This window comes from Gobio gobio (genome assembly GCF_949357685.1).
Source record: "Gobio gobio genome assembly, chromosome: 22".
Lineage (NCBI taxonomy): Eukaryota > Metazoa > Chordata > Actinopteri > Cypriniformes > Gobionidae > Gobio > Gobio gobio.
The window spans coordinates 9,127,160-9,147,112 of record NC_137118.1 but is presented as its reverse complement, the minus strand read 5'-3'; the positions used below and the strand labels follow the sequence as shown (position 1 = coordinate 9,147,112).

Genomic DNA, 19,953 nt, shown 5'->3' with positions numbered 1-19,953 from the left:
AAATATCCACTAAATTGCTTTAGAAGCGATATCATTTTTTATTATATTGCTATACATTGACTTACCTGTATACACTGGTTGTTGCTGTCTGCTACAATGACCCTCCCATTAGTGGAAGCAGAGATGCCCTGTAGGTTAGTGAACTCGCCCTTCTCCCTCCCTCGAGAGCCTGAGGGGTCAAAGGAAATTCACAGCCATCCAAAATCAAAATAATATTTAACAACATCTTACTCTTATTGTGCACACACATATTTGTTTTCCTGAGTTTCTTACCCACTCTGTGAATCAGCTCATCCTCTATGGGGTTTTCCTTCTTTTTGGTGGTGCTGTACATGCTGGAGGGTCTCCGTACGGCTTTCTGCCTGATGTGTCCTCCTGTTCCGCTAGGAGATTTAACCCTCCTTTTCACATCGTCCGGAGACTGGGGCACATCCGACGGCTTTATCGCCCGCAGTCTGAACGGGCTGCCCCGCACGGGCTGTCCATACAGCATCAAAGAGAACGAGTACTCCCCTTCAGTCTTAAGCGTGTACCCTACCTCATACGTTCCGTTTTTATTGTCCACGACATCTGCCTCCGCCGCCCGCACTCCGTCCTGCCCCGCTATCTCTGCTCGGAGGACGGCGTTACCGGTCCGCACAAGCTCGCTGTCCTTATCCTTAGTGGTAACAGTTACAGTCACGTGCTGGCCGACCAGGGCATGTCTGAGCCCTTCTCCCGTTGCCACACTGGTGTGTCCCACGGCACCCGTCGTCAGCAGCACGCCCAGGTTCTGGATGGAGCGCCGCAAGCCCTCCGTCTCTATCTGGCAGTTCAGGTGGGCGTTCTCGTGCGGCCGTTCAGGGAAGTCGTGGCAGGCGAGGGCGCTCACCCGCTCACTCATCTGCTTTTGGACCAGCAGGACCTCGGTGGCACTGCCGTGGTTCAGGGCCTGCTCAGTGAAACTGCAGCTGCTCTGGATGTGCTCTTTTCCATGCAGAAGGGAGGATAACTGTGCCTGAAGCACCTGCAGAGAACACAGCAGAAAGGAGCGTTAGAGCGATAGGAGTACAACCTGTTTGACCTATCAGGAAAATGCTGACCTTCTGCTTGGTGCTACAAATGTTCTCCAGGTCGTTGATGAGCGCAGCCTTGCGTTGGTGCAATGCCTTCTCGAGCTCCTCGAATGTCATGTTGATCTCATTGACTGCTTCGTTCTTCCTCTCTATCAGCTGTTTAGAGATTTCATTCACCAGCTCAATGGCCGCTGTTAGCTGGGGCAGCCTGACCAAATAAAAAAGAACACATTTTAGCAGAGAAATGATGGAAAAGGCAGCAATATTATTCACAATCATCTCTTAAACAGCTTATTAAAGCATACTTTTGTTTTATATTTAGTCACTAGTAAAAGTGACTTTCTTCATTTTTAATAATATCTAAAATAATTGATTAAGAATAAAAAAATGATAAAAAATTATAATGAATATATATATATATATATACACACGTTTTATTATTTTTATTATAACTATTATTATATGTTTTATTATTTTATGTTGTATTATTATTATTACTGTTATTACAATTATGAAAAAATTATAAATTATTTTTTAAAAATATTTAATAATATTAATAATGATTATATATATATATATAATTATTGTCATATGTTTTATTAATATTATTATTAATGTTATTACAATTATGAAAACAATATGCATTTTTAAAATAACAATAATAATAATAATTATATATATATATATATATATATATATATATATATATATATATATATATATATATATATATATATATATATATATATATATATATATATATATATATATATATATATATATATATATATATATATAAAATGTAAAGCCTTTTTTAAATATATTTTTCATAATTGTAATAACAATTAAAAAAAATTGCACAAAATAACAACATTTACAAAAGATTCTGTTTAAAATAAATGATGTTCTTTTGAACTGTCAAAAACATTTTCAACATTGATAATAATCATAAATGTTTCTTGAGCATCAAATCAGCATATTAGAATGATTTCTGAAGGATCATGTGAAACTGAAGACTGGAGTAATGATACTGAAAATCACAGGAATAAATTACATTTTAAAATATATCCAGAAAACATTTTTCATTTTAATAATATTTCACAATACCACTGTTTTTTTATTTTTTAATAAAATAAATGCAGCCTTGGTGAGCATAAGAGACTTCTTCTAAAAACATAAAAACTCATACACACAATAAACTTATAACAAATTATCTGAAGCTAGCATTATTAGTATTGCTATTATTATTATATGTTTTTGAAATGATCATTTTGATAATAATATTTTATAATAATAATGACATGTATGAATAATAATTAAAATTTCTGTAAAGCAATATGTATGTAGTGTGCTCTGTTATTATTGGTGATGAAGTGATGATGAACTTTATATAACAGCTGACTATTACGAACGCTGCACATGTACCTGTTGCGTATAGCATCCAGCTGGTTCTTTAGCACTGCTTTGTGCTGTTCTAGAACATCCCGCAGTGGAACAGTCACATGCTCCCGGTGTTCTCCCTCTGTGCAGTCCAGGCACATGGCCGTCTCACACGACTCGCAGTAAAACTCCATCACCTGCAGGGGCACCAGTGAGCAACCATTTCATTCAGCATCCTAATGGTTTATCAAAGGGAGCTAATGTATGCTAACAGGCCTGAACAGCGTAAACACACATGTATTATGACTTTGAAGACATAAAGGAAAGAAGCTGGTAGCTTTTAGGTGTGTTTCAGAGGAAAGAGCAAGGACAATGAGGAGAAAGTGACACAGTAGCCTCTGCCAATGAAAAATTGGCTTAAATGTAGAGAAATCAGTGGTGGTAAAGGAATTTCTTTATTACAGCTGTACAGACATTTCTACGCTCTGGCCACGATTTTACCAACAACCTTGTTTTTTATGGTTTCTCCATGTTCCAACCAAGTGTTGCCAAATTCGGTTTCATCATCAGATGGTAAGAGGCGTACCTTGCCCTCGTGATTGGGGCAGGAGAGCGGTTTCCCAGCGGCTGCTGCGCTGACAGACTCCAGCACGCTGCAGGCCTCCGGCCGAGAACATTCTGGGTCTCTCTGCAGCACCTCCATGAGGTTTGTGATGAAGAAGTTGTTCTGTAGTGCCGCCACACCTTTCTCAGGCAAGATGGAGGTCTGTCTGCACACCGGGCAGGACAGTGTCAAAGACTGAGCGGGAATGTAGTTTTGTAGGCACCTGTGAGATAGAGAGAAGCACAGACATGATTAACAACCGCAGACACAATGATCAGTCGCTGTTTTTTACCCTCCTTGTGTTGTGTGAATGACATGTGGAACACAAAAGGAAATATTTTGAAGAATGTTCACATTGCCGTTTTCCTAACAATGAGAATAGATGGAGACCAAGGACTGTCAAGCTCCACAAATGACAAATACTATAATAAGAAATCATAAAAGTAATCCATATGACTCATGCACATATTCTAGAGTCACTCGATACCTTTGTGTGAGACAACGACTGAAATAACAGTAGTTAATAACATATATTTTGCTTTAAATAACTCCCTTTGTGTTCTACAGAAGAAAGTAAGTCATACAGGTTTTACAAGACCAGAGGGTGAGTAAATGGTGACAGAATATCCGTTTTTATGAGAACTATCCCTTTAAATAGGAATAGGATAATGTATTTTAAAGGGGTCATGAATTGAGAAATCAACTTTTCTTTCAGCCTTTGATATATAAAAGTTAATCGTGATATAAGAATATCCTGTAAGTTTCGGAGCTGAAAACCTCCTTGTTAGTCAAAGAAAAGCTTTTATTGACACCAGATCTTAATATAATACCATAGATCTAAATGTAATGCAACACTTTTCACGATTAGTTAACCATGAGAGCTGTAATTGTAAAAACGATCTAAAAGAGAGAGTAAGACTATTTCAAATGCAAAGACGTTAGCCAATCACAGCAGTGGGTGTTTATATTGAACTCTCACAGCGGACACGCCCCTTAAAACAGAGCGTTCAGAGCAGAGGGCTAAAATCAGGGTAGGAAAAATGCCTTTTATTTATAAATTATGACAATTTTTGATGTAAAAAGCATTCTAACATTATAAGTGCACCCCAGGAAACATCATAAAACAATAAAACAACGCAGTTCATGACCCCTTTAACATCATATATTACACACTTCGCCTTTAATGTAAACGCATCTTTGAAAAACAGATATCAACAACTATTAACATACACTTTCAAAAGGGGCTAGTAGAATTTTTTTATATAGGAAGCTTTAAACTTACAGCAAAGATAAATGTACAAAATATTTCTATTACAAAAATGCTGTTTTTTTAAGTTTCTGTTCATCAAAGAATCTTGATAAAAACTAAAATATTAAGCAGCACAATGTTTTAAACATGGATTATAATAAGAAATATTTCTTGAGCACTAAATCAGCATATTATAATGATTTCTGAAATATCATGTGACACTGAAGTCTTGTGTAATAATGCTGAAAATTCAGCTTTGCATCACAGGAATAAATTACAGTTTAAAATACAGTATATTCAAATAGAGAACAGTTATTTAAACTGTATTACTGTTTTACTGTAAATGAGCTCAAATAAAGACTCCATGAGCATAAGAAACAGTGTGCAGTGTATCTCACGTTTCATAAATGATGTACTCCTGAGAGACAGAGTGAGGGCGAGAAGGCTAGGAGGGCAAGTGTTGCTGAAATTTCAGTCACAACACGAACAATCACAGGGGAAACACCCCACAGATTTCAACCCCACAGATACAAAGCACAAAACACCCGAAGAGACAAATAAAGACACAGATAGTCTCATGGTCACACTGCACACATCTCGTGCCATCTATCCAGAAGGAAACATTTGTGGTAGCGACCAAGGATTGTCAGCAGTAAGTAAACAAAGTTCATGCAATCCTAACAAAAGGTTACCAACTGATCTATGCTTCAATCACTAAGCATGTTATTAAAACCGTGAGCAGGGACGTGCACAGGAATTTTGAGGGGCAGTTGCTCTGACCTAAAAAAAGGGCACTCCCCTACCAACTACCAGATCGTTCTTTAATGCTGATCTAACAGCAGAAGACACAAGCCACGATTTAAATCCCAGTTCAGGTGGGGTGTGTTGTAACACTGCGTTACAATGAGCCCCTATTAGAAATATGCCATTATATTCTATACTTTTATGAATTCTTTTGAAAAAACATGAGAAAAGGGTGAATAATGGGTGAATAATGAGTTAATGTTCAGAAATGATTAATTATTATTATGTTTTGAATTATTATGCTGTATAGCTGTATTTAGCGATGTGTTTGTAGTCAAACTCAAAAATGCTTATATTTTTAATGATTAAAAAATGCCATTATTTTATTTAAAAAAGTTAATAATTGTATTTTGTTGACAAAATATTTTAGTTTGTCTTGTATATTTTTTTGATTATATCAGGTAACATTTTAAGCTGTTATTTGGTCATGTTACAATGTACCCCACCTATGGGGCATGTTGTCACATTTCACTTCCATTCTTTCGGGGTAAATCAAGAAAAAAGTATACACTGTATTAATGAAACAAAACCACATAATTGTACTAGACATGAGTGCAATTAATGTGGGAAACAATAAATACTCACCCAATACCCAAGTGGATTTACACAAACTGAGAAATTCAAAAAAGCGTTAGGTTGTGCCCCGCTCTCCCCTACTACTAATAATAACAGAAAAACATGACTTGAGTCATGAAAATCCCAACATGTGACTGCTCCTCCTCATCTTAAATGGAATGTAATTATGAAACATTGCCATTAGTAGGCTAAAATATGAGTCTGATTAATTAATCAATTCACCTACACAGTGTCATGTCATGTCATGTCTTCTTTATCACAGTGCAAAGTCTCTGTATCACCTGCTGGTTGGCTTTTTCGCAGCCAACCCTGCAGTTATGTGCTGCCCTTTGCTGTCTCCCTGAATCGTCTCTCCCTCTCCTGAATCCGCCTCTTTTCAGTGGGCATCTTGGCTTCAAACAATACCCAAAATAGTGATAGGATTTAGGCATTTAACCATTTTGAAAAAAATAATTAATGTGATGCATTACTTCCATCATTCATTCTTCTTGCTAAAACGAAATGTGAGAAACTAACTATCAGCAGACATGTAGCTTAGTTTGCCTAATGCCTACCAAAAACATAGTAGCCTAGGCTGCTTGTCTGCAAGCTATCTGTCTGATAATTTAGTATAAACGTGGCAAACTGATCCTGGATTTATGAAGATTTTAATTCATTTTATAAAACTTGATTAGCCTGGATGCCAGCCGAATTTAGCCCCGCCCACAATTTTTTTTGCTCGGGCAATTCGGTCTGGACTCGCTCCATAGAGGAGTAATTATGCCCGAACAGAAACTGTTCGGACCAATGAAATTGTCAGGGCGGGCTTTAGACGATGATGGACAGATGATAAACAGTAACGTAATCATCCACGTCATCGAAGGCTCTTGGGTTGAATTTGTTCTAATCCTAAACGGAGAACTTGTTCGTATATGCATTCACCTTCACTATTTCTCTCAGAAACGATGATCGTGTTGGTAAGTACTCTGTGTATCCTTAAATAATTTTATTACTGGCAAAGATCGTTTACACTCATCTTTTTCTTGTAACGTTACTTAATCCAGCGTGCGTGCAGACAGGGTTTCCAAGTGTTTTTGCAATGTCGCGCACAATTGCTACTCAAAACTATAGCCCAAAACAATAACTTTCCGGGGTGTTCTCCGGAAAAAAATGGCGTATGGTTGGCAAAATATGTTATTTTGGCAAGGTTGCCTGCTAAAATTCGCATTCCTGGGTTTATATAATCACATAATTGGGGTCGCTTCAACCCGCGGACATGGAGAAAAACACGGACTTGGCAACACAGTGCAGTTGAGTTCTGTTGACATTTGACAACTAACGTTACGCGTCGCTCCGTTGCTCTGATTGGTTGTGGGTCTATCCAATTGAGGTCTTTCCTGGCTCGGTTGAAACACGCCCCATAATCAAAGCTCATGCAGGCTCAGCTCAGGTGCCGGTTGCGTGCAGCCACGGAAACAGAGTTTGCCCTTTCCCCCTACTGCCTTTCACTTTCGGACGGGGGCTCGAATATGGAAGTGTCAAATTCTGCATCCATTGTACGATTTTTAATTAATTTTTTTCCACCTCAGAAGGGCAACGTGAGTCCAGAAGGGCATATGGGCAACCTGAGCAACCCCCCTGTGCACATCCCTGACCGTGAGCATTCATTTTAATATGCTCAAGCGCCGTGGTGCTCATGTGGGAAATATGAGTTCAAGTGTGGCTCGCGTCATTAACGGATCTCCTCCCCATCATTTCCTGTTCTCTCTCTATCTACAATATAATAACATTAGCAACAAATACAGACCTCTCGCAGAAGGTGTGCAGGCAGGGCAGGACTTTGGGGTTGTGGTAGTGGTCCAGACAGATACTACACACCAGGAACTGCTTATCTATCTGGCGGACCACTGGGCTTGTGCGGCCGGTCTCAAACTTCGCCATGGTGACAGACATCCACAGACGGGGCCGAGGGCCAGGACACACCTTAACCTGAAATGAAGAAGATGCTAAGTTATTAAAAGTCTTCCAACAGGGAAAAAAAAAAACAGTTTTAAATGATGAAGAGGCACATTTTAAGGCCAATTCACACTGCACAGTGTGACGTATGTAGGGCGCGATGCGGAAAGAGGATGGAATCGCACTGTAGAACACGTAATTTCATGGAATTTTATAAAAAATTGATGAATAAATAAAGAGCAGGTCAGTAATGGCAATATAGACTAGTCAGTCAGCATCACTATATGAGGACATGAATGCAAGAACTTCATCTCCAAAGCCGCTCTGAGAGTCACTTCATGAGCATTTTACCTTTTCATTTGAGAAAAACTATCGTCATATCATAAACACACAGAAACTCAAAAGGTCTTCACGGCAACCCGTCAAAATAAAAGATGAAATCATGACAAATATATTACTGTTGTACAGTAGAATTTAGTTACGTCTCAATAATAATAATAATAACAACACTAATATAATAATAATAATAATAATAATAATAATAATAATAATAACACTAATGATAGTAATAATAATGAATTATTATTTAAAAAAAAATGTTTTACTATGACAAATAATTTTTTAAATTTCATATTATTAAAAGATAAATAACATTTATGTTGTATGCCAGAAAAATATGCTGTATGTCTGACCATCATTTTATTGCCAGAATAATTAATACACAACACAGAATTTCTGGGGGGAAAAAAAAAACATCTCTTAGAAATTACATTTTATTTTAATTTAAACCATTAAACTCGAATCCAGAAAACTTCAAACAGAAAAAAACAATTTCCTAAAAATAAAATGGAATTTGAGAAAAAAACATATTTCATAGGGCCCTAAACATGTCATTTTTGTTACACTTTTAATAAATTGTTGTTAAATTGTACAATTTTCATGATTTCAATTAACTAGACATGCTTTTTGATTACTACAATTTAATTTAACTATAAAAAAACGAATCCAGAAATATTTAAAAGGAAAAAACGGAATTTGGGAACAAATGTAATTTCATAGGGCCCTACAGATCAAAAGATTACAATACATCACTTCTCAGACATTCCATGACTCGAAAACAAGCGCCGACCAACGGCAAAAGATGCCAACAGAGGAAACACACTGATCTGACAAAACCTGACAAAGTGTGTGTTGCTGTTGTTCGTCGGCAACCTCTGTGTATGTCAGTACAGTGTGAATTGGCCTTTAAAGGGAAAATTCTGTCATTCACTCACAATCATGTCGTTCCATCCTATAAGACTTCGAAATCTTTGTATCGAGATCTTTGAAACACAAATGCAGGTATTTTTAATTAATCTTGAGAGGTTTCTGTCTGTCCATTGAAAGTCTAGAAAAAAGGTCCAAAAAGGTCATAAAGGAGCAAATCCAGTTTGATCCAAGTCTTGTAAAGAGATATGATCGCTTTATATGATGAACGAACATGCATACCATATTGTGATGTGCCCATTGTTTAGGTGTAAATAAAAGCCTAAATAAAACTGTTCGTCATATCGCTCCACAAATTTGGGATTAAACCGTTTAATTCATCATTTGGATTTGTTTTATGACCTTTTTGGATCTTTTTAAATTTGGTTACCTGGACTTTCAATGGGCTTTCAGGTTTCATTCAAAATGTCTTAATTTGTTTCTTATGGGTTTGGATTGGCATGAGGGTGAGTGAATGAGGACAGAATTGTATACCTTTAAAAAGATATTGTAATGGCAAGAGAAGACGACCTCCTATATTGAACAGGAGAACGTGAGAGTGACGCCTGCTGAGCTGCTACCAAACCAGCAACTTTAACACACGTAAAATAACCATTATTCTGCTAAGCAAACAACACGATGTATTTCATCAAAAGAGAAGCGCTCAGAAAATTGGATTACAGAGTTGTGGAGGCAAATCGACAATTTTCATGCAACTTTTCCAGATGAGCTGCAACAACAACGGGCAGACAGAGATAAGTACTGATACAAGGACATGAGCTACTGCTGAGGCCATTACAAGCTCTTTCAATGTGGGTACATGCTGTGCCACTTTTAACTTTAGCGGCCCTCTAGGCAAAGAGATATGAGACAGAGGTAAACCTAATATTTCAGGATTAATTTTACTGCAGGACGTAAAAGAAAACATCTAACATAGGGCCATAAGAATATGACCGTCTTTCAAAGAGGTCCACTGACACACCCGTGTCATGTTGAAGGGATAGCTCACCCAAAAATGTTCCCATAAATTACTCATCCTCAAGCCATCCTAGGTGTATATGACTTTCTCCTTTCAGCCAAACATAATCAGAGTTATAATGGGAGTGAGTGGTACCATTTTTTGAAGCCCCAAAAAAATGCATCCATCCATCATAAAAGTGATCCATAAGGCTGTGTACCCAAACCCCTAGGAGTAGTGTAAGCTTAGGTGAGAGTAGACGCCTCGTGTGGTTCAACAAATAGGGCTCTGATATTTCTTAAAAAATTCTCATTTTAGACTTCTAATTCATGACGGTGTTTTGTTTTGTTTTGCTCTATCCTTTGCGCTTTTGCGTTCATCAATACGTCATGCGTCGGGTCAGAGGTCAATCTTCGGCGTTACAGAAGAAAGTCATATACACCTAGGATGGCTTGAGGGTGAGTAAATTATGGGATAATTTACATTTTTGGGTGAGCTACCCCTTTAAAGGATTAGTTTACTTTGAAATGAAAATTACCCCATGATTTACTCACCCTCAAGACATCCTATGTGTATATGACTTTCTTCTTACTGATGAACACAATCAGAATTCTATTCATAAATATCCTGATGCTTCCAAGCTTTATGTGAATGCGGCTCACGAGTTTGAAGCTCAAAAAAGTGCATCCATCCATCATAAACGTACTCCACGCGTCTCCGGGGGGTTAATAAAGGCCTTCTGAAGCGATGCGTTTGTGTAAGAGAAATATCCATATTTAACACGTTATAAAGTAAAATATCTAGCTTCTGCCAGACCGCCTTCCGTACTCAACTTAAAAAAGTGTAACTGGCACGACGTATGACATCGGACGTCTGATGTGGCGTAAGCATTTTGAACTGCGAGAGGTGTTACACTTTTTGCAATGAATACGGAAGGCAATTGGTCAGGATATTTATTAATATAACTCTGATTGTGTTCATCAGAAAGAAGAAAGTCATATACACATAGGATGTCTTGAGGGTGTAAATCATGGGGTCATTTTTTTTTTAAAGTGAACTAATCCTTTAAAGGGATAGTTCACCCAAAAATGAAAATTAGCCCATTATTTACTCACCCTCAAGCCATCCAAGGAGTAGATGACATTCTTCTTTCAGACGAATAAAATCAGAGTTATATTACAAAAGTCCAGGCTAATCCAAGCATAAGAATTGCAGTAATAGTGGCTCTGTTTTTGAAGCCCATAAAAAGTGCATCTGTCCGTCAAATAACTGCTCCACGCGGCTCCGGGGTGTTAATAAAGGCCTTCTGAAGCGAATCGACGCGTTTGTGTAAGAAAAATATCCATATTAAAAACTTTCTCAAGTAAACTTTCGGCCCACCGCCTTCTGTGGACAAGTGTTAAATGTTGAAAGTGAAACTCAAGATGCGTACGTGACGTCATGACGAGCGCACCTGGTCGCGTTAGTCTTTCGATTGGCAGGGGAACTTTCAACAATTTTTCCATAAATTGAACAGGGAAGGCGGTCGGTCGAAAGTTTACTTGATGATATTTTTCTTACACAAACGCGTCGATTCGCTTCAGAAGGCCTTTATTAACACCCCGGATTTTTGGGTGAACTATCCCTTTAAGGAGTCAGTGTAATGGTTTACATTTTAAATAGAAAATGTAATACTATAATGCACAATTCCATGTTTATGTCTTATTTTGTTGCAAATTCTTCACATATATAGTGAAACATTTTCTGCGTATTTTTCAAGTATTTCAAGTATTTTTTTCAAGTATTTTCTACATTCAGAAGCAAAATTACTATCATTATTAGTTGATCCACTGACACAGCATGTATCAACACATCTGACAAATGTTACCCCACAGCTATCATTTTTGAAGAAACAAAAGGTTGGATATCTAATTATTATGTGACCAAAATTATGCACAATTTGATAAATTAAAGGGATAGTTTACCCAAAAATGAAAATTGTGTCATTTACTCATGTTGTTCCAAACCTGTAAGACTTTCGTTTATCTTCGGAACAAGAAATGAAGATCTTTTTAATGAAATCTGAGATTTCTGTCCCTACACTGACAGTCTGCACACGTTTGTTCTCATGTGTCAAGCACATTTGAGTTTCTGTTTATGTTCGCTGATCAATGTTGTTTACATGTGGATAAAAGCCTAAATTCAATCTATTCATCATATAAAGCGATCGTGACGCTTCAGAAAATTTGGACTAAACCGCTCGATTCATTTGGATTAGTTTTACGATCTCTTTATGAACTTTTTGAACCAACAAAGTGGTAGTTGCGTAGCTGTCAATGGAAGGACAGAAATCTCTCTGATTTCATTTTAAATATCTTCATTTGTTTTTTGAAGATGAAAAAAAGTCTTACAAGTTTGGAACGACTACATTTTAAATGATTACATTTTTGGGTGAACTAACCCTTTAAGGGACGACACATCTTATCACACTCTCCACTACAAGCCAGATTCAATATTCATACCTCAACCAGAATCCTAAAATCATAAAAAAGCCCTTAATTCCGGAATGATTGTCTGTTTGATCAGTTTGCAGGCCAGTATATCATTATCACACTTTCAGACTCTCACTTCTGCTCTGTGTCATGTTTTGACAGTGAGCGTTTTGCTCTCAGTTAACTTCAGTGCCTCTGGTTGCTCTGATACTTCTGCAGGACTGACATGTGCTCTCATGAGTGATGGTAACCTGAGAGCGTTAAACATAGCTGATATTAGTTCCCCTCTCCCGCCTTCTAAAATCCTCCTCCCCCAAACCCCCCTCATCCTCTCTGATTTGATGTGTTGATGTATGCAGGCTATATTTAGACGCATGTCTCACTGGGGTAAGCTTAATAAGGGGTCACGTCCAGCAGCGGAGGGCTGAGATTCTTGAGCACAACACAGAAAGAGGAGCCAGAGCAGGCATCTGGGCTGACAGGAGCTCAAATACACACTGACACTTAGAATTCAGGATCATGTGACTAAAAATACAAAGCATATTTCTAAATGAGATTTACTGGTCTGAAATGAGAAACACATCTGAAAATAAGTGCACAACCTTTTCTGCAGTTGCTACATGGACAATGACATATAGTGTCCATAAAACCTGCATACATGTGAGTGTACACATCACAATAGTACACATTATTATTTTCAAAAAGCTATTTTTTTATTTATATACAACATACATATTAATTAATAAATATGACATTTTTGGGGAGTCTGACCACATGACATTTGAGTTATTGACCATGACACAGTCATGAGGGTCTCCAGGGGTCCTCTATATGACATCATTTCCTGATTTATGTTTTCGCATTTTGGTTGGACTTCATGACTGATTTGGCAAGCAAAGTTTTTTAAATATTAAAATCAATGAAGCAGTTTTGTTCATTGCATTAATTTGTTCATTATACATACAAGCGCTCTCTCTCTCACACCCACACACACCCACACACACACACACAGTATATAGTATAAATTAATAATAGCAAAACTACTTAATAAAGGATTGTTATATATTTTTGTTCTTTATTTTCTTAATTATAATATCAGGACAGTTTTATCATCCTAATATAATATATATTTTTAATTTATCCATCAAAAAATACATATATACATATATTACACACACACACACACACACACATTACACACACACACACACACTGTATATAGTATAAATTAATACTAGCAAAACTACTTTTTAGTAGTTTTTATGTTTTTTTTCTTTCTTAATTTTAATATCAGAACAGTTTTATCATCCTAATATAATATATATTTTTAATTTATCCATCAAAAAATACATATATACATATATTACACACACAAACACACACACACACATTACACACACACACACACACACACACACTGTATATAGTATAAATTAATACCAGCAAAACTACTTTATAGTAGTTTTTATGTTTTTTTTCTTTCTTAATTTTAATATCAGGACAGTTGTATCATCCTAATATATATTTTTAATTTATACATTTTTTTTATAAAAACAGTGTTATGTCACTGACCCACATGCATGCCAACCAAAACACTATAAGTGACATGATTTGCTCTAAATGCTGACTGACATAATTGCACCTGTTCCAATAAAACAAGACCTGCAAGATCTTCTGGGTCAAGCAAGCCACCGGTCAGAAATCATGACCCAGATACAGCCACAAAACACGAGAAAACCAAACACTGTGTCATTGTTCAAAAAAAAAAAGAGAAGCCAACAACAATCAGCAATTGTGTCAGGCTGCCTCTTACAAAATTATCCCACAATGCACTCCCACACGTCACTGTGTGCATGACACATGTGTATACACCTTTCAAAACACACTCAAATCCCATTTAGCTGCTTCTGACATCCACAAACATTCCATGGGATGCAGAACTCATGACTTACACATCCAAAACTATAGTTGAACATCTAAAAATATATATATATATATTTACCCCATAAACAACCTCAAAACACATATTCTAACTGCTCTCCCACATGAGGGTCTGGTAAAAGACCCTGGTAAAATCAGAATAGGTGTGAGCAGGACAACGAGTGAAGCATGAGATCTTTCCAACTCTGACCAGATGTGAAACAGGAGACAAAAGCATTCTTCTCTTTCAAAGCCACAGCTCTTCACTGCTCCAGTGAACACGCAAAAACCCCTGACAACCATTCACGTGCACACAGCAAGACTCAAACGCACTATAGAGGGTTAAAGAGGAAACACACTTACACGCAAAAGCAGAGTGTATGCTTCTCAGGCAGGTCCCATTGTTGTTTTCTGAGATTTCAGTAGGGCCTGAATAGCACAACAGATCCCCTTCCCTGTTTCTAGCCCCCCTCCCCAGATGAATGCACTGCTCGTTGTCCCTACGCCTAGTGCACTCTCACTGCCCGAGCAACAGCTGTGATGTCACAAAGGGGCGGCTGGCTAAAGCCAAACCACGTCTACTGGGCTACACCATTGGCTGAGGATGAATGCACAGCTTTTGCTCCTCCCACAAGCTCTGCTCTGATTGGCCGTTCAATGTTATCTTCCCAAAGGCATGGATTGCCTCACAGAGAAACAATTCCTACAGACAGATTGGGTGGGTTGGGAAAGGGAGAGGATTTAAGTTGAATGCCAGCTTTTTAGTGCATTGTGTGTGTGTGTGTGTGTGTGTGTGTGTGTGTGTGTGTGTGTGTGTGTGTGTGTGTGTGTGTGTGTGTGTGTGTGTGTGTGTGTGTGTGTGTGTGTGTGTGTGTGTGTGTGTGTGTGTAAGCTTCTGATGAACAATAAACAATAATGATTATATAAAAAGACTTGTAGCGTGCCGTAAAACTGTAAAGTTCACCGTGCACCTGCTTCTAAAGGGTGAAGCTGCTTTTAAAGTGAGTAAAAGTAAATAATGAAAAGTGTTTCATTTCTGTGAGTTTATTTAAATTCCCTTTGTGTTTCAACTATTTTAACATGACAAAAACCAACAAAATGAATGTTAATCTTGATTTAGCTCAGGATATTGCCCTGATGTTGCTTGCTTGTGAACTGACTGACATATAAAGTCTTTTAAAAAAATCACTCGGTACGATGGTTATATAAGAAATGATGTCATTTCAACTGGGTGGAGTGACTCCAGATTGTAGGATTATGAATTCCAATACCTGTTTTCATGGAAAAGAAAAAAATATATAATTAGTTTTGCATATTTGTGTATGTAATTATTTATTTGTTTAAAATAGATTTTTAAAACATTCTGAGTGGATGACTTTCAGAAATCTGAGCGGATGGAGATTAGATGGAAAACATCAACTGTCATTAATCTGGAGGGATTGACTGTCTGATTTCTCCCACGGCGGCTGGTTTTCAGAAAACACCCACACCTCTAACTGACGCCGCTTCTCCAAACTTGCACCAACACAACAGGCACAAATGAAGCTGGACTTTAATCATGTGGTGTGGTTTTCGTATATATGGGAGAATACATGCTGTAACTTGTGTAAAAAGGAAATTAAAGACAGAGAAACTCTGCAATGAAAAAAGAGGCTGTATATTTGTGATCTTTGTGATAAGAGTGGTTGATCCCTGTTGAAAAAAACAGCATATGTTGGTTAGGTATGTTTTAAAGGATGGCAGCTGGTTTGAGCTGGATTATGCTGGTCCTTGGTTGGTCATGAGCTGGTTTAAGCTGGTCCTGAGCTGGAGCTAGTTTCTTAGGGCCAGTTTAGGACCAGCACTTGACCATCTTAAACCAGCTCATGACCAGCTAAGGACCAGTTTAAATCAGCTGCCATGCTTCAAAATATACCTAACCAGTATATGCTGTTTTTTTCAACAGCGATATGGGCCGTCATTATAAATATTGTCCGCTTGCACCTAGGGATGGGTATCGAGAACCGGTTCCATTTTAGAACCGGTGATTCGATAAGAAATGCGCATTTCGGTTCCACTTATCGTTCTTGTGTGCGGAAAAGACTCGCACGCTGTTTTCCGTGACCTGCGCACATCCAAAATGTGCGCACATTAAAGGGTTAGTTCACCCAAAATTTAAAATAATGTCATTTATTCCTCACCCTCATGCCGTTCCACACCCGTAAGACCTCCGTTCATCTTCGGAACACAAATGAAGATATTTTTGTTGAAATCCGAGGGCTCAGTGAGGCCTCCATAGGGAGCAAAGAAATTTCCTCTCTCAAGATCCATTAATGTACTAAAAACATATTTAACCCTCTGGTGCTCTTCGGTCATTTCTTACCGGAAAATTTTCTGTTTTGAAATTTTAAAAATCACTACTTTATCGTAATGATATGAAACTTGCTGACTTTTCTAGCATTAGGTATTTAAACACACACAAAAATTGGGGTCATGATTCGAGCATGCTAATTGGTCGTAAAAAAAAAAGTAGCGTTCATTGTCTTCGGTCATAAATGACCGACCATAGGAAATTAATGGGAAATCAGCAAAAACACAAAAATTCTCTGAATATTTGTGCGTACAATCTACAATGCTGAAAAAAAGTACAGTAAAGGGGTGACACTCTAAAACATCAAGAGTTTGATATTGACACATCCACTCACACACACACACACACACCTATGAAAAACTGAACCTATGAACCACATTTTGAATTAAAAAAAAAAAAAAACACAGCTTCATCAGAATATGAAACTTGGTGACTTTCCTAGCATTAGGTATGTAAACACACAAAAATTGAGGGCATGATTCGAGCATGCTAAGTGGTCGTAAAAAAAAGAATACTCCCACTTGTGCTCTTCGGTCAAAAATGATCACCATGGGAAATGAATGGGATATCTGCAAAAATACAAATTCACAGAAAAAAATCTATATTTCTAACAAACAAAAAATATCTAAAACTTTATAATAACTAGTCTTTGAGATTTTTTAAATATATATATTCAAATCCATCTACAAAAAAAAAATCATTAAATGTGTTCAAAAGAGAACTAGGGAATTCTCAAGCCTCTCCATAGAGACCACAATTTCTTAAATAATTCCAAAAGAGGGTGCTAATCTGCCTTCAAAAAATTTATTTTGAAGGCCTAGTCTCTATTTTAACCTGAAATACTACAATAATGAAAAAAAAATAAAATAAATCTTCAATGCCAAAAATAGACCATAATTATTGCATAAATATTAAAAAATACCATCAAATCATCTCAAAATACAAAATTAAAAAGAAAAAATATTATTGAAGAAAAATAAATAGCATTGGTTTTACTGAGGTGGAGAAAGTTACATTTTTAGGTGTCCGGTCACTTATGACCGGGAAGACAACCAATGCAACTCCTAAACGAAGAGCACCAGAGGGTTAAATCCGTTCATGTGAGTACAGTGGTTCAACATTAATATTATAAAGTGACGATAATATTTTTGGTGCGCCAAAAAAACCTAAATAACGACTTGTATAGTGATAGCCGATTTCAAAACAATGCTTCATGAAGCTTCGGAGCGTATCGAATCAGCAAATCGAATCATGATTCGGATCGCGTGTCAAACCACCAAACTGCTGAAATCATGTGATTTTGGCACTCCGAACCACTGAATCGACTGATTCGATACACTCCGAAGCTTCATGAAGCATTGTTTTGAAATCGGTTATCACAATATAAGTTGTTATTTAGGTTTTTTTGGTGCACCAAAAATATTTTTGTCGCTTTATATTAATATTGAACCACTGTACTCACATGAACGGATTTAAATATGTTTTTAGAACACTAATGGATCTTGAGAGTGTAAATTGCTTTGCTCCCTATGCAGGTCTCACTGAGCCTTCAGATTTCAACAAAAATATCTTAATTTGTGTTCTGAAGATGAACGGAGGTCTTGCGGGTGTGGAACGGCATGAGGGTGAGTAATGAATGACATTATTTTCATTTTTGGGTGAACTAACCCTTTAAAAGGTGATTTTAAACATTCTGTGCCACAGACACACACACACGTGCACACAGAACGGCTTCTCGCGAAGTCGCGATAATAAACCGAGTTCTCTTCCGTCTTTTTTCACAGCACACGAACAGACAAATACACACAAAATATGTCAAAATATTCTCGTAAACACAGTTGGTTATGTCTTAAGACAGTTGAGAAGAAAAGATGAAACCGTATATGTGTAATCTGTGTGATCCGCGCAGTGATAAAGTGACGGCAGATTTTCCGGATGCCGTCTCTATGACAACATTAATCAAACAAAAGACAACGAGATAGCTCACTCGCTCTTCTAGACAGAACTATTTGTAATGTATAGCCTATATTTTATTCATAAAGTGCAGTGTTTCTGTACCTGAATACCTGAAAATGTGTATTTCTTTCTATATTTATATCTTTGCACAATTGTATTTATTTGTTCTTTTTTTAATTACTGAGTGTTTAATTGTCTTTAATAATGCTTGAAATGTATATTAGGCTAGTTGTTTTTCCTCTGGTATTTTTAAACCATAGGCAAAAGTTCCTTGTGTAAGTGTTCTTAGCCTGTTGATTTGTGTTCATGGTATTCAGCTCCTATGAAATGTTTTACAATAAGACTTAGAATAAATGTAAATGATATCTAAGTTTTTTTTTTGGAAAATTGGAATTGAAATTAGGAATCGATAAGCAGAATCGGAATCGTTAAAATTCAAATGATACCAACCCTACTTGCACCCATGTAGAGGCACCCAGAATTGACTAACCCTTAAAAGGAGGGAATTTTGTTTAACCAGATCTCGCCAATTGAAACCTTGAACGTCCATCCACTGCAATTTCCTGTCCTTCTAAGCGGGCTAATATCATCAGTCAGGGGTTTTGCACTGGCCATATCTTCTCCAAGCTTGTAGATTGGTGGCTGCGATGAACTCAGACAGCATGGGACAGCGCTGTGGGAAACTCCATCGCAAACCAGAATTAGTTCCATTCTTCCAAGCTCAAACAGAAAAAGTTACAATAGATAATTAATTTCTAAGTATTATCTTCATATATTATATGTAATAGCCAAACATATGGCGCTCTCCCATACAGCACAGACGGTAAAGTGTAATTAAAGTTTCCTGGTAACTGCATTAATTAATCTTTACATAAAGTGTAATAAGATGCCGCTACGTCTGGTCCACTCGGCTCAGATGGAGCCTTCAGGCACCGTCCTCTTACTGTGTCCAGTTATGTAATTCAGCATGTCACTGCAATTGCAGAGAGGGAGAGGTACTCGTGCCGCAGGAAACATGACTCAACAGAATGCTGTCAGGATACCGCAGGCAGGAGAGAGAGAGAGAGAGAGAGAGAGAGAGCGGGATTCAACACAGGGAAAGAAAAGATCTTGCTCTACCTATGTCACGGTCTTGTACTGGTCATTACACAGATTTGGGAGAATAGAGCTACACAATGGGACTTCTTGATCTTGGATTTTTTTTTTTGTATATGGGAGAATACATGCTGTAACTTGAGTAAAAGAGAAGTTAAAGACAGATAAACTGTGAGTGAAAAAGCATTTTGTACATTTGTGATCTCCATGATAGATAGCTTTGAGTTTAGAGGTCTACTATGTTAATTCTTGCATTCATGAGTTGATTTCACCAAAGAGATTTTTTTCAGTGGTTGTTCTTTTATAGCTCAGGCTATAAAATATAGACATTATTAAAGCGCTCAGTTATGTCGAC

The 19,953-nt window shown here is 37.3% G+C and overlaps 1 protein-coding gene across 1 annotated transcript in view; it reads right to left on the bottom strand.

Annotated features, from left to right (window-relative positions):
* Positions 1–19,953, bottom strand: part of trim3b (tripartite motif containing 3b) — a 44,646-nt gene that overhangs the window by 9,408 nt on the left and 15,285 nt on the right. Inside the window, exons 3-8 of the mRNA XM_079803913.1 lie at positions 7,455–7,636; positions 3,022–3,262; positions 2,481–2,632; positions 1,083–1,263; positions 274–1,006; positions 66–169 (exon numbers count right to left, since the gene is read on the bottom strand). Of these exons, the coding sequence (XP_079660039.1) occupies positions 66–169; positions 274–1,006; positions 1,083–1,263; positions 2,481–2,632; positions 3,022–3,262; positions 7,455–7,600 (1,557 nt within the window). The 5' untranslated portion in view covers positions 7,601–7,636. The remainder of the gene's footprint in view (positions 1–65; positions 170–273; positions 1,007–1,082; positions 1,264–2,480; positions 2,633–3,021; positions 3,263–7,454; positions 7,637–19,953) is intronic.